Here is a 23,521-nt window from a genome sequence, read left to right on the forward strand (position 1 = left end):
TTATTTAAGTATACTTTTATATTGTTATAAGTATTAACAAAGACTTTTTATATTATTTTAAACAGTAATTGTCTTTTATTCTCATTATATTAAATACTATTCAACACTTATAATAATTACTATATATATAATCTTGTAAGAGGCCTACGCTGAATAGATTAGTATAATAAATAGAACTTATATAACAAAGAGAAAAATGTTAGAGAAGAAAAAGACAGAGAAAGTATAAGAATCAGTGATTGAAGTGAATATTTATACATGTATGTAATGATGTACATAGTGAGACTTCAGAGCAGAAGAATATATACATGTTTATAACAGCTGAGAATCAGTAATCAAGAATGGCTGAGAATCAGAGTGTATGTGTTCATGACAGCTGAGAATTAGCAATTGAGAATGACTGAGAATTGAAGTGTACATGTTTGAGAATGAAGCAGTTGAAATCTGTGAAGTGTAATAAAATAGTCTATATAATTGATCGGGCGCAGCCCGCTACAAATCTACATATAAATAATCATTATACAGATCACTGAAAACAGCTTTTAAGAAAGAAAAAAGTAATTATAATATCAGATATTAACTGAAATTTATTTCTAATGTATTTAAATCTGTGTTAAAATTTATATCTAAGCAAATCATATATATTTATAAATTAACACTGAAAAAGTCTGAGAGAATACTTTTTTTCTGTTTTCTTCTTCAGTAATTAACTCTATTTACATCTATAATATACTTTTTACCTGTTTTTTCTTACATACTATTAGTTCTTCAAACTATTCATTTTCATCTCATATTTAGTAAGATATAAAAATTGACAATATAAATAATTATAGGTTTTTTCAGACTAAATACTTTCAGAGAACAAAGTTATCAAAGCTCAAAATAAAGCTGTTTTTAAACAGAAAAACTATAAAATAATTATTATACTTATTAACTATATTAAAGCTTCTGAGTAGTGCTGAGCAGCTTTTCACTCTTTTTATACGAATTTAATTTACTTTATAATATTATTTTTATATAAGATATAATAAGAATAGAATATATAAAGAGAAAACTTTACTTTTATACAGAGTCAGTAAATTTTCTTCTATAAAATAATAAAATACTACTTTGATAATTTCTTAGTTATTTCTAAAAGAGAGAATGAAATAGTATCATTTTCTCTATTTATATAAGAATTCTTTAACTGTGTAAACTAGTATGTATAAAGTTTTTTCTTTAAAATATATAGATTATTTTATATAGACTGATTTTAAGTTTTCTATACAAATATATTATAATAATATTCATTTACTGTAAAATTCAATTATATTTTACAGTATTTTTAATACAGTGTTCATTGAGTGTTATCAAAAATTATTACTTTTTCATATCAATAAATATCAAGAATGAGATTAGATGAGATTAAATGAAATCACTTTCTTATTTTTTTTCAATTTATAATCACATTTTAGGTTTTAACTTGTGGTTACTTTCTATATTTCTCTACACAAACATCAGCTCATCAACAGGAGCACAGCCCCTTCAACTACGGCTTTTGGTCGGCCTATATAGACAAGTTTTCCTTGCAGCGATGCATCATTTTTACCCTCTCATCACTGGATTTACACCCCTAAAGATGCATAAAGTACCGCCAAATACACTCAACATGTCAATGCAGGACTCCGGGCAGTTATAAAGTCAGTTTGTTCAGCTAGCAATATCTTAGTTTTTCCATCCATTAGCTTTCCATAGGACTTCCAGAATGGCACCGGTTCCCGAAACCAGCCCCGTGCCGAGCGCGACGGACCCTGCGCAAAGTACCTATCCTTCACTGACTACAGATATTGAGGGAAAATGGTCACTAGATGTGGAATGGCAGACGGCACGTCATTCCTCTTGAACAGAGATATCTTTATCTTGATAATATCTGTATGCCGGCCAGTGATCCAGCGCGAAGGGATCTGACATCCTTCACTGTCAAGTAAGACATCTTTCTTGCATTCTTTCCGCCCTTTTCTGAAGAAGGGCTGAGTGGGTAGCACCCAATAGATGGAAACACTTCAAGCCTGCCAGAGGAGGCAGGTGTGCCGCTGGGTGAACCACCTGGTACCATAAATTCAGAAAAAAACAGAAACAGAAAAATTAGACAGCATTAGCAAGAGAAAATATCTCTTCGGCAACCGGGTCCCATGCACGAGTTGCTACATGTTAAGATGTTGTGTTGCCGAGGTCAAAAATTTCCCACAATCACGATAAGGCTTTAGAAAAGTCTATCCGCCTCAGAAGAACAGTCTGAAGATGGTCTTTCGGCGCATAGATATTGCAATAGCGGAACTGCCGTGCTTGGGGGTGGAATCTATCACTGTTCAAACAATCTGGACACTCTAGGCCAGTTGGGCTACAACACGGGAACTGTTCTGGGGATAGAATGTCTTTAGCCTGGGCTTCTGGTTTAAGTGTTGAGGCCAGTGCTGGGCTTTGGAGTGTTTGTAACTACTCTAATAACTGGAGTGCATTGTTGTAGTCAAGTGTGGCGCCACCCCATTGGCAACTGAGTCCCATGCGCAGTTGTGAAATGGCAGAGGATTGTTCCGCGGAGGTCAGAAGTTTCCCACAATCAAGATATGAACACCGTATTGCCTTGGAAAAGTCCATATGTTGCAGATGGGTCTTCTCTTTATGGCGTCTCAGCACATACTTGTTGCAGTAGCTGAATTGCTGTGCTTGCGGATGGAAACTGTCATGGTTTAGACATAGTGGGCATTCCAGACCACTCGGGCTCCACTTATCATTGGACAAAATGTCTTCAGCGAGGGCTTTTGGTCTTGAGGCAAGGTGCCTAGGAATGGTCAGGCGGCTTAAAGTTAGGCGAAGGTCTAGGGACTTTATACGATCTTCCATAAGCTCTTCATCGGGAACAGTGTTCACATCACGATTCTGGAACTCAATTGCGACCAAGGCTTTCCGTTTAGGCAGAATGAGGAGGTGCCAGGGTTGTATGGACAACCCTCCCCGCTGTAGTTCATCTCAATGATGATATCGCCGATATTGTCAAAGTGATCTTGGTAGGCTTTGTCCCCTGTCTCTTTCAGCAGTAGCCTGCGTGTGGTTCGGACTTTGTTGCATCGCTGTCGATAGTCCTGGAGTATGGTCATGTCCTTTATTTTACTTAGTGTACCATATTCTGTAATCAATGCGTCCCGAAACTCTATGCAGTCTCTCTCAAGTGCCATCAGGTTTGGGCCTCCTTCAACACTCCGCCTCTGAGCGGGTGTCAGGCCGCGTGGTGCTGATGGATCACGAGTGATGCTTGAGTTGGTGGAGAGCCTGATCATAGCATCTGGTGGGGGTTCCCAGGAAAACAGATTGCGTGTCGGTGTCCACTAGTTCATTAATGTAGGCTAAGAAGATATTGCCTCTAGAGTGCCCCATAATCTGCATCCGTCTTTCGGGTGTCAAGTCTGCAGATAAACATTAGTCATCTGTCTGCAGTCTAAACATATGTATGGTTGATGTAGACTAACCTGCTATAGCGGCTGCATTACTTTTCCGATATTTGTAAGGACTTCCATTGTCCGCCGCGCCCCAAGCTCTATCGAGCCTGCGTTCATCTTCACAGAACTGTGTATAGGTAAGAGGTTCTGTGGGGTGGGTGATCCAGTTCCCCTCTTTATCTCGAGTTGTAGATTGGAATATCGGTATACGCTCCATTTCTTTCTTGAAATGGATTGGCACACTCTTCCTGTGAGCAGGAACATCAGATATCTTGGGCTTCTTGGATCCTGTTGCTGCTGAAGGCGTCATCTTCAAAGGCAAACTGGAAGACGTCCTGGATTACACCCAATCCGAGGTTGTCGTTGCGTTCAAGTAGGAGAATCTCGGCCTAGCGACGACTTGTTTAGGTAAAGTTTTCATGGACAGGAGATGGTATGTACGCTCTTCCCTTGTTCCTTTTACCCTTATTGAGTCGGTGCCGCACTCTCATAAGGAGAACCTTGCAGTTAGGGCGCTCGGGGTCAATAACAATGAACAGCTCAGTGTCCCCCCAGCAGAGTGCATCTTTCTTCTTCTTGCAGCACCCGGAAGCCCAAAGCAGAGTTCCTGGCCGTGCGCTCGTGGAGGTCATCATCTTGCGCACAGTCTCATGTTGTGTCCTTTGCCATTCAGTTGGAAAGTACACATCTGAGATGGCGAGATCAAAGTACAGCTTGCTAAGAAGGTCGTCCGCATTGACTGGAGGCTAAAATCTTTTGGTCTCACTAAGGCCGTACTCTTCCTTAAGTTGTCCACATATTAACTGGAAAAATTGTTAGCAATGATCAACAGAATAAGTAAGGGTTTAAACACATGCATTCTTTGTTTATTGCTTCAGGGTCTAGGGGAACTCATGACCCAACATATAACAATAGTGCAGTCTGAAGAATCGAGCTTTGACAAGGAAGCCATCCAAAGATACAACATTGTGACTCTCGAGGTACCACCGTAGAAAATGCCTGCGAACGCTCAACTCCACATTTTTAAGCGAGTGATGAGGGTCGGCCGGTTCCAATACTTGGACAAACCTGTCAGGCTAAAGCAGCCTTCAAGGTGAGACTATGCTGATCAGGGGGATGTACCGATGGAAACTCTTTGCCACAGTCGCTATGGCACACATTGTTGACTCCTCGAAGACTGGCTTTGGTGGCTCTCTTGACCTATTGATCATATCCATCCAGTGATGGAGCTGGAGGCTTGCGCTTGGTGGGAATACCCATGGTAAAAGACAATCCGGAGAGCTTAAGACAAATAAGTGAGCACCAAAAGAGATGAGTAAGAAAGAAAGCGACTCGTGCCGCACCAGAAGTGCAGCACGAACTTATAACTATACCCTAATCATCGTAGATTGGTCGCAAGCTATTTCTGGAGGAGACGATGAGCCTCGAAGTGAGCTCGCGAACAGTGATGTGATGGCGATGATCTAAAAGCAGCACTGGCAAAAAAAAAAAAGGCCACTAAAACGTGCCGTGGCATTTTAAGTGACATCCCCCAGATACTCCGTACACTCAATTGATCAAGCTCTTTGAGAAAACATATGTTCAGGAAAATGTAAAACTCTTGGGTGCGAGATGGGAATGCGTCAATGTTACTTGAAGTAAGAAGTACTGCAGCCCAAGTGCTTGCTGACCATGTCCACCTTCGATGGCATTGTTGAAGGTTAGGAAGCCCCTGCCTGTCGTCAGTTTGATATTTGCTAAAAAGAACATCACAGAATTCCCTCAAATTCGAAGTAAAGAGTTCCATCTTGATGTCTTTCGGATTGATTGGATAATCAATATATATTGACTTTCGGATGCTTGATTGAGTAGTTGATTACTTTCGAAAAAACCCTGATCGGCCAGCTCCACTGGCATGCTTTCTCAGCCATGTTCACAGCGACCATCTTCAGGGCCTCGAGTCACTGAGAGCACCGTTCATATACTGCTCAGCTGCTACGCGAGAGGTAGAGTAACCCACGTCTTCCCGTACTGGCTGAACACCTATCACTAACTCTAGTCCGGTCCGCTCCTAGATCCTTCTCCGCCTTGAGAAGTACCCCCATCGCATAAATTTTAGCAAGGGGATCTTGGAGTCAAGGAAGAAGCACTACAAACACCTATCTAAACTATTGGTATGCATGGCCTCTCCATGCGTGACCTTGGATACACAAGGGGCTTGCGATTAACACAAGTGTCGTCTAGCGTCCCATTCCGCTGCAAGTTCCAACGGAGATCGAGCTGAGCCCGAGAAATAATGTTCGAGTCACTCTCTTCGATGCTAACCATTGTCCTGGGGCTGTTATGTTCCTCATAGAGGGGAATAGGAAAGCCATCCTGTATACCGGCGATATTCGAGGTAAGTCTTCCGTATAGCTGACACTTTTATGTCACCTGGGTTTGCATATTTTATTACAATCGAACATAACCGAGATTACGCCTCCTATTTTTGTTTGTTTTTCGTTACCGCGGGTAATAATTATTTTATTTTATCTCATAGCGGAATCTTGGTGGGTGGATAACCTTATCAGGCACCCTGTCCTCATTCCATATACCCTTGGAAGCAAGCGGCTTGATAAGATCTATCTCGATACCACCTTCGCTACGAAATCCAACGTGTATCAATCCTTTCCCTCAAAAGCAGAAGGAATCAGAGAACTTTTAGAGAAGATACAGACCTATCCAGATAGCACTCTATTCTATCTACGCGTGTGGACCTTTGGCTATGAAGATGTCTGGCTAGCGTTGTCAGCCGCGCTTAACACCCGGGTAAAAAACACGATTTCATTTACGTTGACTTAAGAGTTGAAGCTAACGAATGGAGCTAGATCCATGTTGACGAATATCAGATGGGCGTGTACCGATCTCTAACGACACGGGTTACGAATGGCTTTGGTGTTGATGAAGCACCATTCCTTTGCGGATTCCAGCTCGGCAATACACAAATTCCTGGCTGCTTGACTGTCGATCATGGAGCTAGAATCCATAGTTGCGAACCTGGTATGGTCTGCTCATCCATTTCCAAAGGCCCTTCCGTATATATTACTCCCATTGTATCACGTATGGATGACGGCTCCGAGATTCCTGAACTGGGCGCTGGTGGCGGACAAGGCGACCTTTACCAAAGCCATGAACTGGAGCTACAAGATGATTTTGCATTTCAGCAGCTTTTAAACGTATGCTCTGAACGTATTCAGGACGAGGAAATCCGAGCGTCGATAATAGCTGCTTTGTCAGAAGCACGTAATTCGAACTCGAAATCGTTGTCACTTGATGCCTATGGTATAAAGGAAGATGATGAGATCTCAGTCCAGCAACTCGTGAGTATTCTAAGTCGAGGACCACCAGCAGAGAACCTATCGAATCCCTCCGCCGCCAATTTACCCAAATTTGGACAGGGACAACCTGGACGTAACCTTCCAAACACAATAGTAAGAAACGAACCCGACCCCATTTTATTGTCCTTTGACTTCATCAATCCAATTCAATTTTATTTATTTTTCTGGGTATCTTAAAGTAACATATGAACAGCGTTTTCCCTATTCCCGTCACTCCTCCTACGCCGAACTCTGCAATTTCGTCAAAGCCTTCAAACCACAGGATATCTTCCCTTGCACGGTAGACCCTGCGACCTGGAATGAAGACGTGTCCATGTGCACGTTATTTGGCCACCTATGTTCTGGCGCCAATTTTGCCCACGACGAGCTCATGAGAAGGACTATCAAGCAGGCGGAACACCGACCGCAGAAGCGGAGACGGATAAGAAGCGATTCCTCATCCTCGATAAATTCAACACAGCAGTCGGATTCGGATATACTGCTCATTCAAGAGACCGAACTGCCTCCAGTCATCCCAATAGCTGCAATCCACGAAAGTAAACACGATTCCAATTCGGACCGTTTGCCAGAATTGCAGATTCAAGAAGCTGATCTTTGTCCCGCAGCTGCGCGACGCGTCTGCCAGCAGACATCACAAAACATAAACCTAGAATCGCGCAACGATATGACCTCGCAAATGTCATCCGTGAACTCCCAACTGATCGCAATAAAACATGCTCTGAAAGAAAAACACCTAAACCATGAACTGGAATTCCACCTACCATCGTCACTTTCAGACTTTGGAACTGAGATTGATGATTCTTCACAGCGAACCTCAAATGCCCAAGCTCAAGCCCAAGCCCAATCCCAGTCTCAAAACCTCAGCACATCCCTTTCCCTCCACTTTTCTCAGCAACACACGACCCAGGGTGGTAATAACAGTCAAACATCCACCGGCGCCAATAACAATAACCGTAACTACAACGACGACGACGACGACGACAGCCAAGCTGATAGCCCCGAAACCCACCTCTCACTCTTCCAATCCGCCTTTGATCTCGAACAAACCACCACAGCAGACTCCAGCACGACAAGTGAAAGAAGGAAACGTCGCATCGCCGCGTACCGCGCGGCTCGGGTAGGCACGTACGAGGCATGGTCTAGCATCCACTCGCTTGTCAGCGCGGGCAATAATCATACCGAGGAGGAAGTGGAGCTGTGAGTGCCTCGCAGAGTGGGGGAGAGGTTGGACAGCATACGTTTATGTATGAGTTTTGCCAGTTGTTATTTTCTCCTTTGTTTTAAAGAAGAGGGGGTGTTAAGTGGGAGGTGTGGAGCGGCGTGATTTTAATTTTTATTTCGTGGAATTACGGTGGCAGGATTTATTTGGGTGATCTTCATTCATATCTTCAGTCTATCTGTGTGATGGGAAAGTGGTATATTCGCTGGTCTGTGTCGGAGAATGATAAACGCCTTGCTATTATTCTCTCTTTCGCTTCGTTTCCTCCGTTGACTGTTGACTACCTGGCGACACCTCTCCACTACTCTGAATAATAGCGTACCCAAGGAACAGGCCACCTCTCCTCTAAGGTGTCTGGAGTAGATATCATGCATTCCTCAATAGTAAATTTTCTTCAAACGGAAAAGGAGCACTCTCGGTTTCAAAGATTAGCTATGCTGGAAGTACTCTAGAATCTAGAAAGACACAATACCTTCATATCATTTCTTATTTCCCAACTTTTTAATTTCAGCTAATCATACATCAAGTAGATAAAAAAATATGTGCTAGCAAGCCTTAAGCACAGAGGTATAGAACGTACTTTTACCTTCCCATGTGCGCGCTCCAACCACCCGCACAAATTCCAATGGATATATCTAGGGGATGATGCGGGGGGGATTTATGAGCAAAACATTTTTATATATATATTAAAAAAAGGAAAAAGAAAGATAGAGGCACCTAAAAAACAAAATATTCCTGCGTTAATGGTAGCCGTGCAGACGGCTCGGCCTCACAAATCATCCCATCCGCTTCGACAACCTATTTGCAAGAAGAGCAGAAAAGGAAGGTTTTATGTTAGCAGAAGTCCTCCTCGTCCTTACAGTGATAATAGTTCTGTTGCAGACAGCGCGCCCTACATTGGCAGGACAACCCCTAGCGTGGAGGCGAATGTAGAAGGGGTAAGGGAATTAAAAAAGAAAAAAGAAACTTACATAGCTCTCTGGATCAACTCTCATTTTCGGCATCACATCGTTGAATTTCATATCCTTCTTGCTTATATTTCGACAGTTCCGTACTGCTTCTACGCGCTTCTTGATCCCGTACGAATCAATTATGCCTAGGTTTTGTGATGCTTGGGAGACGAACATTATGGAGGTTCTAGGGACACGGCTCTGTGGGTAGATTTATTAGTGATCGAGCTAAAGCAGGGGGAAAAAATAGGGCGTTTTAGGGAATAGAGAACTCGAGACTAGACTCACCGCATACATCCTGCTCATCACCATGGGTTCAATCGTTGATATCGATCCGTTCGAGTCACCCTGTTTAAAGCCCCCTATTAGCTCTCACATCGATCACCAAGAGGCACTTCGGTTTTCCCAAGAATGTATTTCTCGCGTTAACATACCACCATCGCCATAGCAATCATACCAGACTTTATCACCATACTGGGTTTCGTCCCGAAATTCGCAAACTTCCACATAACAAGATCCGCAACTTTTCCCACCTCAACACTGCCAATGAGGTGGGACATTCCCTGCGCGATTGCCGGGTTAATTGTGTACTTGCTGATATATCTCTTTACTCTAAAATTATCCGCGCCTGTTCCTTCGTCTTCTTTTAAGGTACCACGCTGCAGTTTGTTCTTGTGTGCCGTGTTCCACGTTCGAAGGACCACCTCGCCGCAGCGACCCATAGCCTGGGAATCCGAGGACATCATGCTGATGGCGCCTAGGTCATGCAGCACGTCTTCCGCAGCAATTGTCTCGGCGCGAATACGGCTCTCGGCGAATGCGACGTCCTCGCGAATGTTTTTGGAAAGATGATGGCACACCATGACCATGTCGAGGTGCTCGTCGAGAGTATTTAAAGTGAATGGGCGCGTGGGGTTGGTGCTGCTTGGTAGGACGTTGGGGTGCTTGACGACTGAGATGATATCCGGCGCATGACCACCTCCTGCTCCCTCGGTATGGTAGGTGTGGATAACGCGATCCTTGAATGCTTGGATTGATTGTTCAACGAAGCCAGATTCGTTAAGTGTGTCGGTGTGGATGAGGCATTGCACGTCATACTCATCGCAAACTGAAAGGCACGTATCGATTGCTGCGGGAGTGCAGCCCCAATCTTCATGAAGTTTCAGACCTGCTGCTCCAGCACGAATCTGCTCTCTCAGACTTTGGGGCTGACTATCATTCCCTTTACCAGTGATCCCAAAATTCATTGGGAAGTCGTCGCAGGCCTGGATCATATTCTTCATATGATTTGGCCCTGGCGTACATGTCGTTGCATTTGTTCCAGTACTGGGGCCTGTGCCTCCGCCCAACATCGTGGTGATACCTGAGGCCAGAGCCTCATCCACCTGGTCAGGGGTGATAAAATGAATATGAGTATCCACGCCACCAGCGGTAACTATTTTCCTTTCTCCAGAAATTACATCGGTACCGGCTCCAACAATCATCTTCGGATGGACACCATCCATAATGTCCGGGTTCCCAGCTTTTCCGATACCCACAATATTCCCCTCCTTGATGCCAATATCGGCAACATAGATCCCGCTCCAATCGATAATCAGTGCGTTCGTAATAACGGTGTCCAACGCCTCATCCGAGCATCTTCCGGAAGCTTGGCCCATGCCTTCTCTCAATGTCTTGCCTCCTCCAAATGTACACTCATCCCCAAACGAAGTTAGGTCCCTCTCGACCTTTACCCATAGGTCGGTTGAGCCTAATCTGATAAGATCACCGGTGGTGGCACCGAACATGCGCAGGTACGATTCTCTATCCATGGAATGCGCGTTTATATGTGCCATATCGCCCGCTGGCTCAGGGGTATGTGCGAATCCCGCTTTTTGAAGCCGTTCAATAATTTCGTCTGCCTTGGTGATGTCTACTTTACCATTAGCCAGGAAACTACCACCCCGAATTTCCTTGTTTCCCCCAATCTCAACGAGAGTAACCGTTTTCGTGTCTCCCGGCTCGAACCGGATCGCTGTCCCTGCGGGGATATCAAGGCGGTAGCCATATGATTTGAGCCGATCAAAATCCAGATAAGGGTTGACCTCGATGAAATGGTAATGAGAGCCAACCTAAGGAATCTGTCTGTCAGCAAGTCTCGAAAATTTGCGCCGGTATGGGGAAACGGGATGGACAGAATATAACGAACTTGAATGGGTCTATCCCCCTTACTAGTTACTTTAAGAGACAGTCTTTTACGCCCCTCATTTAGTACAATTCTGGATTCCTTCACTGGAATAACTGCCCCTGGCATTTTCAGGGGGTGATAATCTTCTGGGTGGGGGTCTGGGAAGATATCCTTTGAAGGTACTGGCAAGAAACTGCCGTACAAGGCCTTTTCCAAATCACCGTCTTCGGTGCTAATGGGTTCGTGGATGGTTACGAGATACGTGCCAGTGGGGAAAGTACCCTCAACAAAGATCTCATGAAGGGTGGAGGTCACAGATGGAAGAACATGACGGCGTCCCAGCATCATCTTGCCAATGGCCATTAGATCGGCCACTGTGTGGTTCCCATCACGGATAAGCTGTAAGATGTCAGCTTTTAGGATCGTATGAAGGCATATTTATCATCATATCATCATATTAAATAAGACCCATACCTCTTGTATGTTAGATGCGATCAATGCCTAGAATTCTCTCCCAAGTTAGCATTGTTTGCAACTAACCATGTAATCAGTGACGAAAGCAAACAATATTTTAATAGGGGGCGTTTAATGCAGTATGAGAAAATTGAATACTACGGACCGTTGCCTCCGCATGATTCAGCCTAACTCCACGAGCCAGACGCCGCTGAGCAAGAAAGCCAACCTGGGAGATGGTGAGCTTGTCGAGCTGTTGTCAGGTAGAAAATGTCAGTCAGTATATACTTCGACTTCGATGAATGCAAGCAAAAAATGAAAAATAGATCAAGTCCATTGAGAAAATGATGTGTATCTCTAAACACAAGCCGCGAAGGTCTTTTGTTTAAAATTGCAAGAAACAACGATATTGAATTAAGTAAATTCCATCAAGAACATGAACAGAACCGGGAGACAGGAATAGCATCAAGAGTTACCTCTCTGGGAATTAGCTGCATCTCGTCAGCAAAGCTTGGAATCAATCAATCAATCAATGTCAATCAAGTGATTATTTAATCAAGCCCTGCCCCCTTGGCTTGCCGATTGTTCTCTCTATTTCTGTGTGCTCTAGAAGATCTTCACAGATTACTCTAGTTGCCGTCGCCGGCCGTCTAGCAACACGCACGCTATCCCTGTAGGTGAATTAGTTATAGAAAACGAACCAGCCACAGAGAGCAAGCTAGATATCAGCAATTGAGAAACCCTGCACTGGGTGGTGGGGTAGATAGCAGAATCACTGTATGTGTGTGGTGTGCTGATATCAGTTTACTATTGTAGTCATCAGTAGAAACGTGTCCCGAAATGCGAATGAAAAAGCAGGGCAGAAAGAAGCGGTAACTTAAGTTAACTATATAGTTAAACACTCTTGTCCTATAAGAGTAACTAACATAACCTTTTGACCCAATCACGCGCCCCGCACCGCGCACCCCCCACTCCATTCCAAGGTTCCCCATTGAGCCTTATCATGTCTTTTTTCGTATCTTATCCAGAATGCCGAAATCTCGGCTCCACTTCCACAGAGCCGGGCCGAAGAAAAACGCAGAGTTAACACAGACAACTTAACTACCTGCTCAACGCATTTTCATTACTTCATTAAATTTAAATTATTGGGGTAAAGCAATCTGATGTCATTGAGATTTTCAAACTTGTTCAATTATTTCTTTTTACTTCAGAGAGGGGATAATGGAATATCTATCTCTAACTATTAGTCGCCCTCCCACCTGCCAGCACTACTTAAGAGATTACTGCATGTATTCATGTCTTGTCTTCAGGAGTGGCACTTTCTTCTCTCAATCTACATCAAGAGGTTGAGGTGGTGTTCTTGATTGCATAACTATTTTCACTAACACTAGTTTTCCCGGATCAATCATTATTTGAAGATGATTCAGGCCTGCAGTCAATTGCGTGAGAAGAGCAGCATTGTCATACAAACTGAGATAGGAGTAGAGCTGCAATTACATATAACTAAATTCTTAGGAAAATGTGTTAAGAATTTCTGCATGAGTGGTAATATGTAAGTTAAACACAGCTGTAGTATGAGAGCCGCGCAGGTACCGGTGGCAGGCTACTTCAAGCATCCCAATGGTCAAGAGAAGTCAAACTAAAGGCAGTAAACCTCTCAGTCCAAAATGCCAGCGTCCGCTAAATCTAGTCATAACCTAGTTAACTCAGAGACAGATGTGGCTTCACCACCTGTCAACAGCACTAAACTCCTAACCCTGGCTCCCATGAACATCAACAATGAAAGGATGGTAATAAGTCTCCTCGTGAGCAGGTATTCAGGCTTGAAAGTAATTTCCTATCTTCGCCTTGGAAGGACATGACGTGGCAATCTGAAGAGACATTCTGTACTGTAGGTGGCGGAGTACCGTTACCCCCTACATTCTACATGTCAATCCCTCCCCCCCCGGGGCAGCTCATTATTCCACAATAATTCCCGACTTTGCTATGGACAATCCTTTAGATCGGATCAATCATCCATGGGAAAAATAGTCCTAACTCGGCAGTAAACAAGTAAACCAACCAAAACACCCTTATGCATATACCATGCGGCTTCTCCTGGCCTGTGGAAAGTGTATTGGATTCTCCCCACCCAAACGGCTGTGAAGAAGACATCCCTTCCATACCTCACGCCCGTTTAAACCCCCATGGGGGTAAACAATCTTAGCAAAAGCTGATTGCGAGATTATCCTAATTGTCGACCAGCTTGGGCGCCCACCGGATATCAGAGTAATTCGATACAGCCGTTGTTCTCCGTAGTGCTTCACCGCATCAATTCAGATGTAACCTCAGCCCAGCCTTCTTAGCAAATAAAATCCATCCATCACAAAATACACTGCTTAAGAGAGTATCTGGTTATTCAGCCACGGATCCTCAAGAAGCTCCTTGGCTGTCTTCCTATCCTCCGGCCGCCACTGAAGCATCCCTCTCATAAACGCCAGGAACATCTCCTTATTCCTTCCTTCGAGAAACTCCTCCGACGCTTCTAAGCTTGCGTGCTGCGGTATCGGTATCACTATACCGTCTTGCTTCCACTGTCCTGTAAGTAAAAGTTTCTTTTGTATTAGCACACTATTTTCATTTTTGCTAGAGGGTATTTTAGTTTAGGCTAGAAGGGAGGAAGAAAGAGAACATAGTACCATCCTCTGTAAAAAATTCGCTGCTCCTATTCCCTCGATTGAGCAGGTCTAAAGGAGGCGGGCCCAGGAGGCTAATTACCTCCGCGAGATGCGTACGTGTTGAATACGTGCCGTCAGAATCTTTACCACGGAAAACGTGCTTGCCCTCAAACAAATGCCAGGCCTATTTCCCCCCCCCATCACTAGTTAGTGATAAAAAAGCGTGAAGTAAGTGGAAGGAGAATCATTTGGGGGAAACCCCCTCTCCACTACTCAAAAAAAAAAAAAAAAAAAAAAAAAAAAGCAAAATAGATAAATAAAACTAAAACAAAAAATAAAGAAAGAAAAACGAATTACCATGAGGCCAACATTCCAAATATCAATCGGGTAGCTCCAGTCAGCTTTCAACATCACTTCTGGCGATTTGAAAAAATTAGGCTGCGCATCATGATTTCTCCTCTCATCGCCTTGCACCGCAGAACCAAAGTCACTCAGAACTGCGCGACCAAATGTCTTTGGCAATTCCAAACGCCGAGAAGCATACACTGGTACACCTCTGACAAATTTCCGAGGCGAAGGGTTCTCCATTTCAGAGTTCATAAAGCTTTCAAGAATCGACTTGTCCTCGATTTCCTGAAGTATGTTATCGGCCTTGATGTCTAGGTAAATCAAAAAAGCTTTCATGATTAGGAACAATTCCTTTCTTTCTTTCCTTTTTTTGGTAAGGAAACTGGAAGAAGTTCTTCTAACCCGTATGAACAAGCTTGCATTCAGTATGCAGATAGTCAAGCGCAAGAAACACCTGTATTAGACCAAACCTGAGTAGATTTTCAGTAAATCGGTGGCTTGGGTGGCGATACAGGAGATCTCTAAAACTCTCCCACATCGGCTTCTGGACAAGACAATGATGGTCCCCTCCGGGACGAGGGATGGTGAAGATATCCAGAGCTGTCCTCACATGGGGATAGCCAGGATGTGATGGATTCCCTTGGCTTAGATACTTATAGACCTGAAACTCTTCCTGACTAGCTTCGTTGCGTGTATACACTTTCAGTGTCACATACTGGTGTCCTCTGCGTGAATCAGCCCGACGTCCAAGTCTTGAAATACCGATAAACCATGGCTGACTTACGCGAGATCACGAGCGAGCCATACTGTGGAAGTCATGCCAAATCCCAGCTTGCCAATGACCTGGTATTTCGAACTAAACACGTCACCAATATTGACAGGATAATACCGCCCTTTCTTGAAATCTTCAAATCTTTCCTCATCGAGTATTCTAGATGCATTGATAGTTTCAAACCCGGTGGCCGGAAAGCGTATATGGGGCGAGGGAGCTCTTCGAAAGGTACTTTTCGCCCATTCCAGGAGAGAAGCCATTTTGAGGGCACGGAGAAATACTGTGGCCAAGGAAGAATGAAGTGAGTGAAGGCGGTTGGTCACTGTTCGCAAGGTTGTAAGGGAGCGGATGGGTGGTCACTCTCCTTGTCTGGAACTTTAGCCGCCTAGCTCCCAGGCGAACCCTACTAAGCGCGCTACTCGCCAATCATCTTTCATAAGGGCGCGGACCCGCCAGCCGGTTGGTTTCAAGATAGAATCAGGCTTCGACATGTTTTATTGGAGGCCCCTTCGGGAGTGATGCCAAAAATGCCATGTATGGCCCACAATAGTGGGAAAGGCTAGGGCACTAAAACTTACAGGAACCGTGGTTTACCGATCTTTGCTGGCTCCTGAGTCCTGAGCGATGAAACGTGCCAGCCGCAATGTTCGGCACCCAGACATATCCAGACGATCTGCCATATTTTTATGAAGATGGGAGTGGCACCACGAAGAAGGATGATACAAAGTGTTGACTATTGTAAATTTCATTGATACTGGGGTGTTGCCGGTGATGTTGTTTTGTCTAGTTGAACTATTTGTTACATTATATTTTTGTTGCGCTTTCAAAAGAATTTTTAGAAAGAGCGTCAACACGGCGGTGATCCGCAGCTTCAACACCCCGTTCTAACCTGGAATCGCCTTGCGCCCTGGTGTCAAGCTGCGCCTCCTAGCCATTAACAACTGTCAAGACTAGAACTATAAGACGATTCGGGCAATCAACCTTCCAAAGCACCTTTTGTCTTAAAGCTGGTTGGCTCACCCAAACTAAAACAAACCCCACCAGCAACGCCGACATACCCCACCCCCAGCAAGTCAGCTCAAAGTTGTATGTATACTGGTAGGTACACATACTCCGTGCAGCAAAATCAATAACCATCAACACCGATTACAGATGTAAATAAAAAGAGAGAAAAAAGAACATAAGAAGAAAACCACATCTCAATTTCAAAAACTCACATCAAAAAAACTCACAATAACGAAATTTCCTACACTACATAAAAGTGACAAGCAAAGAAACAATAAAACATAAGACAAATGAAACAAAGGGAACAAAAAGAAGAACAAACACCCACAACTATGAACATCACAACAATTTGAAAACAAAACAAAACAAAACTCGAAAAATAGTAAGCCCGCGACAGCCCGATCAGCCAACCAAACCAAAATCAACCTAATTCATTCATTCAATCAATCAATCCCCCGCCTCACTCTTGCGCTTCTTCTTCCCCCCCTTCCCCTTCGGCGTCTCAGTCGCTGCGGCCGCCACAGCACCACGCTTCAGTTTCCCACTTCCAGTAAGCGCAGCAGCAGCCTCCTCCCTCTCCTTATCCCTCTTTGCAGCAGCACCCCTCATCTTCTTCTCCGGCGACGCCTTCTTCGTGCTCGCGCTCAGAGGAGTCGCAGGTTTCACATCAGCAGCCGCAGCACCGCCAGTAGTCCTCCGCCGCTTCGTCCGTGGAGGCGTAGGTTCCCGCACAGGTTCTGGGGACGATTCTTCTTCTTCTTCCTCCTCCTCCTCCTCTTCTTCAGATTCCTGTTCAGATCCTTCAGATGAAGCCTCTTCCTCGCCGGCCGCGGCGTGGTGGACTCCCTGTTGCAATTGCATGGCGGCAGCCACATTAGCGTTGACCGCAGCGCCTGTCGCATACCCATCTTCAGGAATAGGCAGGCCGGCTTTATATGCGCGCATTTTCTCCTGGTACACTGCTAGATTTTCCGCGTATAGTTTTTTCCAGATCTAGGGGAGGGCATGGTTATTAGTAAAATTGGACAAATTGTAGTAGTAGTATAGTAGTAAAGAAGGGAGGGCTATAAATACCTGCTTCTCATGATCAGGCATCTCAGCCCAGCGCTTCGTCCCTTCATCAGCAACCTCCTTCGGTCTCGCGTTCTCACCTAGCTCCTCTGCAATCGTTGCACGGTTATGTTGCATATAGAGGAAATAAGGGGTCAAAGCACGCTTAGGCGCATTGGGATCATGCGGGGCGCGCTTGCGCTTCTTCTTGCCTCCAGTGGTATCTACACCACCGGGACCGCGGGCAACACCCGCAATGCCACCGCCTGGACTAAGAACACGGGCGCCGCTGAGTAAGCCATTCTCCAGCAGACTAGAGGTGATGCCACCCAGGTCGAGAGTAGACGGGCCACGGTTCAGCACTGTGTTGGCATGGTTGATGTACGCGCGCGATAGATCTGACACGGCTGATTGGAGTGTTGCGAGGGAGACGATAACCTGGATGTATGTTAGAGCTGTATTATTTATTGGGTCTGTGGCAGCGGCGATGAGCTCGTCGCAGGCGACGGAGATGGGGCGAATGGTGCGCGCGATAGAGTCCAGGAAGGCCTTTGTGGTGGTGGAGAGGGGAGGAGATTGGGAGCCGGAGTAGGAGTGAGGGTGAGGGTGAGGGGGGGTGGCGGGGGTGGTGCCACGTGAAGAAGACATTGAGGGGAGGGTTGGTGAGTGGTGGATCTTTTTTGGTGTTGGCAGTTTTGGGTAGGTACAGCGTGGGCGGCGAGAGTGAAAGCAATGGGGGATTAATGGGGGGATAGGGATGGGGATGGGTGAGAGGAAACGCGTGGCGCTAGTAGTGAGATCACTAAGAAGCGGTAGAGGGGTATACAAAACATAACGGGAGGTTGAGGGAGAGGGGGGGAGAGGGGATTTGTTATGATTATAGGTAAAGGGAGGGTGATGCGCGGAGGGTTTGGTGTTTGTTTTGATTTGGCGGATTTGGGTACAGGCGCAGGGACGCGCTCTTTTTGTTGGGATAGTGGGAGGAGGAACAAAAAAAGCACCAGCATCACCAGAAGGACGGGTTAACTTACACTGTCGCGTGTCCTGGTGAAATCATCAATGTTGACAGTCACAATAGCAGTGCTATCTTTGGCCTTGTCATCTTTCCGCGACATCTTGGATGTGTGTGTGGAATAGGCTGTGAATACTAGGGAATGGACAAAGGGGGTTGGGCAAGGGGATGTAGGTAAGCAGAAATGGTTAAGAGTGATCTTGGTGGCAAGATATGGTATATAATGGAGCCAAGAAGAAGAGGAGAAGTGTTTGAATAACTACTTGCTCTAAGCTGTATTTTTGCCCCGTTCGGGATGCAGCTAGTAGAAAGAGAATGGAAGGAGGGCAAGAAGGAGTGACAGTGTTCAGTAAAAAAAGAAGAGAAAAAAGAGAAAAGAGAGGTGCCTGAAGGGGGAATGCTGGCACCTAAATAAGAATAAATCCCTCAGCGCCCGGGGGGACTCTCGCCTGGGGAAACGCTAGGCGCTTCGAGACAGGCACACACACACCGCAATAATAATTACTGCGTAAATTGTTGTTAATATTATTATTATTATTAGTATTATTGGAACTGGAAAAACGCACAACAGCCCTTAACAGGCTAGGCGGATTTTTTAACTAACCCACCACGTCAAACCCAGCGCTGCTTTTAGGCGGGGCGTGGGACGATCTCCCGTAGCCTGATAGCCCTGGGTAGGCCGCAGCGCGTCTGGTGGCCCAGCGGTGGGCTGCTGTTGGCTACCACTTGGCCCGCGGCGGAGGGATGCCGCTCCTCACCGCAGCGCAGCGTGCTTCTGCAGGCTCTTCAACCGTGGACCGTGGACCAGGAGTCACTTCCTTAAGTTGTTCCCCCCCCGGGCGCCTCAAGCTTCCCCCCCCCCACACCCCGGCACAACTTGCCCATAATCCATTATCATTCCCTAGCCCTAGTGTGGCCGCTATATGTCTCACTCGCCAGAGGGAGAACTAGAGGCTTTACGCCCACTCCACACGCTCCCCCTAAATACTTCCACGCACTCTTAACCATATCCTACAGGCCATTTTAGTTGTTTTAACAATACGGAGTAAAGGTGTTTACACTTTTCAGCGCCTGCATCGGCGTTGTTAAGATGGTCCCCGCCCCGCAGAGCCCTTTGAACCTGGGAAATATAGCCCACCCTTACATTTTCTGCAAGGGTAGAGTTTGCTGGCGCAGCAGATTGCTGGGCTGTTGGTGAGCCTTGCCTCATAATCTTCATTAAGCATTCCACGAATGGCTCTGTTATCATCCCTAAGTATGACCCAACTGCTACAGAAAATACTATTGTTAACTACAAGCATCAAATGCTCGCTTACGCTCGCTTTGCTGCTTGCGCAGCCCCCCCTACCACTTCCACCCCCTACCCCTACCCCTCTCTTACCACCCCTTCCACCCCTTCCACCCCCTACCTCCTCTACCACCACCGCCTCTACTGCCCTGCAGCCCCCCTATCGCTTCCACTCCCCACTTCTATCACCTCTTCTGCTCTCTACTCCCTCTACCACCCCTACCACCCTCTTCCACCCTGTATCACCTCTATCACCATTATCAGATTAATCAGAGCAGTACAGGTCACAGAGCTGGCTGTTCAATCTCATTCATGAATTCGAAGAGATGCACATGACATCACATGAGATCATGCTACAGAGCATTTAGCAGTGTGTGTCATGAACACAGAGATCAAAAATGAATATAGAGAAAACTCAGAAGAGTATAAGAAGTGTAAATACTGTAGAGAATGTATGAAAAAAACAGAATGAATAAAAGAATGAAGATTTGAAGATTGATCTGAGCTGTATGAGCTGAAGAGCAGAGCTGAGCTGAGTAAATATTTTTGATGAGATGCATATAATGTCATATTACAGTGTTTTTTGCATGAAAAAGTTGGTTTTTCTATAACAAAGAGAGAGATATATAATATAATGTAGCTAGCATATGTAATATAATGTAGCTAGCTTCTCTGATCTCTCTATTTATGATAGAAAATTCAACTTTTTCATGCAAAAAACACTGTAATATGATCTCATGTGATGTCATGTGGATTTCTTTGAATTCATGAGATTGAATGGCTGGCTCTGCGGCCTGTATGATTAATCTGATGATGGTGATAGATGTGGTAGAGGTAGTAAGAAAGGGGTAGAGATAGTTAGTAGTAGATGGTGGTAGAGAGGGCAAGCAATTGCTAGGACAATGCCACTGGGCGTGTGCCACTACATATTTTGTTGGGGGTCCCGGGTTGATCGGCCCTTCTACCAGCAGTGCGTTGGTGGTGACTGAGCTCTTTTGCCCCAGTAACTTAGCCTTTAAGCGTTCAAACAGAAAAAGGCCGATTGTACCATACACCCTTGTCTTGTGCCTTGCGGCCCAGTATCTGCCCCTCCCACTCAAAGAAGCGCTTGCATGCTTACTTTTCTACCGTCCCCCCATTTACCCAGAGCCTGCCTATAGTTTCTCTCCAGCGGGTGACCAATGTAATCTTCACTGCCCCAGCTATCAAGTCACCCTTGCCCACCTCTACAGCCTTCTCATCACCAACGTGCTCTCTGTTCCTTCAATCATCTACTGCTGATGTCCCCATTCCATCCTTTTCTACTTGTTCGATGTATTTCAGGGCGAAGATGGTGCGTCGATGCAGCACACCGTCACCTGTCGTCAGTGAAACAACAGCGAGGAAGACAAGATGGATGTGGACGACAATGATGGTGGCAGTTATCATAGCGACAGCACGGCGACCGACCCAGCCGATTACAACAAACAAGGCAAGAATAACACTCATGATCTGGCTGGTCTGCTGGCTGACAATGAGCACCCTCCAGAGTATTATATGAAGATGCTGAACAGTGGCAACAAATCCCTACTTCAGTACAATGAATACACAGATAACTCTCCGAAGCTGCTCAGTCACATTGAGCAGGAATGATTCCAGTGAGTGTTTTGAGAGTCATGTTTGCTGACTCTCATCTCTTAAAGTTGCAACTTCTCTCTCTGGAGTTCTTATCATGTAACATAATCAACCACCTAACACTCATTTCCACCTAACACTCGCTTTTGTAAATCAATTACAATCAACTTTAAATGTTAATATCTCAATAAATATTCATTATTTTAATTCTTTAGTTTGTAATCTATAAATATCAAGACTTATAGTATAATATGTGGAAGGTGTAAAGCTTGTGTGATTGAAAGGTTGCTAGCTTTGTGGAAAGTTATATGGTGGAAGGATTAGTAAGCCAGATCACGTGATCTGACACCCCCACTCACCAGAGTAACTATACACGATGCTATATACAAAATTCGCCTTCAAATCAAGTACAGGTACAAAAAATGACTGGAAAATGTGAAGTAATGAAAAACCAGTCATGATATACATCATTTTTTATCCCCCTATCCCTTCATCTTCATAATCTCCTTCCAACGCGTATATTTCAAACAGTTGACCTCTTTAACACAGGCCTTGTAATAATACTTCCATTCCATGGAAGCTTTGGCGCGCGTGAGGTTTTTCGGGATCAGAAGTGCAGCGATCTCGGGATCGGTGGGTAGGTCTTCAAGACTGTCCCCCACTGAAGATTCCCCCACTGTTGATTCAACTGTGGGTTCCGGGGAGTTCAGTGTATTCTGCACTAAAAGGGTAGGTATTCTCGCGGAGATATCATAGTCAATCCACCAATTATTAGTGAGTACGAGAAATAATGGACACTCAGGTTGAATTTCCTCATCAATGAATAGATTATCAATTGATGGATCAGGAATCGCTGCAGTCTCTTTATGGGCCGCAGTCAGTAGGCCTGGTGTCACTGAAGGAATCGCCGCAGCCGCTTTGCAGGCTGCATTGGGTATGACCTTCAGGTTGTGTGGAGTAGTCGGTATCGATGAATCAGCAAGATGGAGGTCCTCCTGGAAGATGACGTCTTTTGATATGTATAAACGCCCGTTGGAGGGATCCTTGTGAGGTTCCACAAAACAGGCTGACACATTGATAACCTCTGCGAGGTTTGTCATCTGAAAGGTCTCTGAATCATCTGTAATGAATAGTTGAGTCCCACCCTCACTATTGTTCTTTTTCTTCTTTTCTTTGAATTCCTTTATCCTCGCAGCGTTGTAGATCCTCCAATTATCTGGAGCACTGTCTGGATTGGCCAATCAACAGTTGCCAAAGTGAGATCTCTCACATTCAGGACATGTAGGTGGGTTTCCCGATCCCCCTTGAGTACTACCACAACCACGTCCAGTACGGCCTCCACGGGCTGAATTCGATGTATTGTTGTTAGAATTGGTAGATGTAGTGGTCGTTGTATCTGTTGTAGCTGTCGTAGCTGTGTTGGCCGCAGAATCTATATTCTGCAGATTCTTTTTATCTTTTGGAGGATCAAGCCGCGAACAGATTTCCTTCATGAGAAGATCAACATCCAATACCACAGCTGTGGATTTGAAATCCTGTATCTCCTCTACCTTCTTCTGAACATAATTCCTCCAATTGTTGGGTAGGACTGAGTAGAAGGTATCAAATATCCACACATCTGAGGGGGAAGCATCCACCATCTCCAATTTCATGATGGCGGACCAGAACTTATTGAAGAATGTGTGTAGATTGGTGACCTGTGTGCCACCAAGAGACATGAATTCCAGAACTGCCTCACAGTGTAACTGTGTTTTAGGGACAGAGTATTCCTGTTTAATCGCATTCCATAGAGTATAAGTGATCTGATTTTCATCATACTTGAAGAAACATGATCTGACACCTGCATCCAAGGAGTTTGAGATGAATGTGTAGAGTCACTGGTTTCTGGTGTCCCAGAATAATGCTCATTCATCATCTCTTTGTAGAGGGTTCTGAGTCTGTCATTTCTCTATCATATACTAACACTGTGCATCAACCAGTTTCAATTTCATGAAGATGCTTCATGTGATGTAATTGAATGTGTCAGTCAGACTGTTTGATCTCACAGTATTCTTGACATCTTTCTTGAATTGAGAGATTGTCTTGTCAACATGACTATTCAGTGCATAAAGATTGAATTTCAATCTTTCATCAAGATTAGAATTTCATGTAGCT

The 23,521-nt window shown here is 45.0% G+C and overlaps 7 protein-coding genes across 9 annotated transcripts; 2 read left to right on the forward strand and 5 right to left on the reverse strand.

The window, feature by feature from the left end:
• Positions 1-2,475: 2,475 nt before the first annotated feature.
• On the reverse strand, positions 2,476-4,636 carry BDCG_02882 (FluG domain-containing protein; the record flags this gene model as incomplete). Its single annotated transcript, XM_045418453.1, has 5 exons — positions 2,476-2,821; positions 2,911-3,322; positions 3,507-3,811; positions 3,918-4,193; positions 4,599-4,636. 5 exons carry the CDS (start codon positions 4,634-4,636, stop codon positions 2,476-2,478), a joined length of 1,377 nt encoding a protein of 458 aa, XP_045275025.1.
• Positions 4,637-4,750: 114 nt separating this feature from the next.
• BDCG_02883 (DNA repair protein) lies at positions 4,751-8,624 on the forward strand. The gene is made up of 8 exons (XM_045418454.1): positions 4,751-5,175; positions 5,231-5,248; positions 5,328-5,461; positions 5,531-5,629; positions 5,700-5,853; positions 5,995-6,263; positions 6,323-6,925; positions 7,026-8,624. The coding sequence occupies exons 1-8, from the start codon at positions 5,148-5,150 to the stop codon at positions 8,031-8,033; spliced, it is 2,313 nt and encodes a 770-aa protein (XP_045275026.1). The 5' UTR covers positions 4,751-5,147; the 3' UTR covers positions 8,034-8,624.
• BDCG_02884 (urease) lies at positions 8,147-12,615 on the reverse strand. Its single transcript, XM_045418455.1, has 8 exons — positions 12,098-12,615; positions 11,788-11,874; positions 11,643-11,669; positions 11,190-11,567; positions 9,436-11,112; positions 9,290-9,349; positions 9,023-9,202; positions 8,147-8,849 (listed from the first exon to the last, which is right to left on the reverse strand). The coding sequence occupies exons 1-8, from the start codon at positions 12,116-12,118 to the stop codon at positions 8,769-8,771; spliced, it is 2,511 nt and encodes an 836-aa protein (XP_045275027.1). The 5' UTR covers positions 12,119-12,615; the 3' UTR covers positions 8,147-8,768.
• Positions 12,616-12,939: 324 nt separating this feature from the next.
• Positions 12,940-15,813, reverse strand: BDCG_02885. Of its 2 annotated transcripts, none has more exons than XM_045418456.1 (5): positions 15,411-15,813; positions 15,029-15,351; positions 14,636-14,937; positions 14,300-14,462; positions 12,940-14,199 (listed from the first exon to the last, which is right to left on the reverse strand). In XM_045418456.1, the coding sequence occupies exons 1-5, from the start codon at positions 15,656-15,658 to the stop codon at positions 14,000-14,002; spliced, it is 1,236 nt and encodes a 411-aa protein (XP_045275028.1). In that variant the 5' UTR covers positions 15,659-15,813; the 3' UTR covers positions 12,940-13,999. The 2 variants fall into 2 exon arrangements, with proteins under 2 accessions (XP_045275028.1, XP_045280199.1); XM_045418457.1 differs by having other exon boundaries at positions 13,056-14,199; positions 14,300-14,481; positions 15,411-15,797.
• Positions 15,814-16,830: 1,017 nt separating this feature from the next.
• Positions 16,831-18,568, reverse strand: BDCG_02886 (HMG box protein; the record flags this gene model as incomplete). The annotated part of the gene is made up of 3 exons (XM_045418458.1): positions 16,831-17,396; positions 17,478-18,002; positions 18,485-18,568. The coding sequence occupies 3 exons, from the start codon at positions 18,566-18,568 to the stop codon at positions 16,851-16,853; spliced, it is 1,155 nt and encodes a 384-aa protein (XP_045275029.1). The 3' UTR covers positions 16,831-16,850.
• Positions 18,569-20,730: 2,162 nt separating this feature from the next.
• Positions 20,731-21,596, forward strand: BDCG_16629 (the record flags this gene model as incomplete). Of its 2 annotated transcripts, XM_045425837.1 has the most annotated exons (2): positions 20,731-21,224; positions 21,282-21,596. In XM_045425837.1, 2 exons carry the CDS (start codon positions 21,146-21,148, stop codon positions 21,383-21,385), a joined length of 183 nt encoding a protein of 60 aa, XP_045280201.1. The 2 variants fall into 2 exon arrangements, with proteins under 2 accessions (XP_045280201.1, XP_045280200.1); XM_045425836.1 differs by having other exon boundaries at positions 21,146-21,385.
• A 188-nt stretch (positions 21,597-21,784) lies between these two features.
• On the reverse strand, positions 21,785-23,104 carry BDCG_02888 (uncharacterized protein). The gene is made up of 2 exons (XM_045418459.1): positions 22,638-23,104; positions 21,785-22,595 (listed from the first exon to the last, which is right to left on the reverse strand). Exons 1-2 carry the CDS (start codon positions 23,083-23,085, stop codon positions 21,850-21,852), a joined length of 1,194 nt encoding a protein of 397 aa, XP_045275030.1. The 5' UTR covers positions 23,086-23,104; the 3' UTR covers positions 21,785-21,849.
• Between the last annotated feature and the right edge of the window lie 417 nt (positions 23,105-23,521).

This window comes from Blastomyces dermatitidis (genome assembly GCF_000003525.1).
Source record: "Blastomyces dermatitidis ER-3 genomic scaffold supercont1.3, whole genome shotgun sequence".
Lineage (NCBI taxonomy): Eukaryota > Fungi > Ascomycota > Eurotiomycetes > Onygenales > Ajellomycetaceae > Blastomyces > Blastomyces dermatitidis.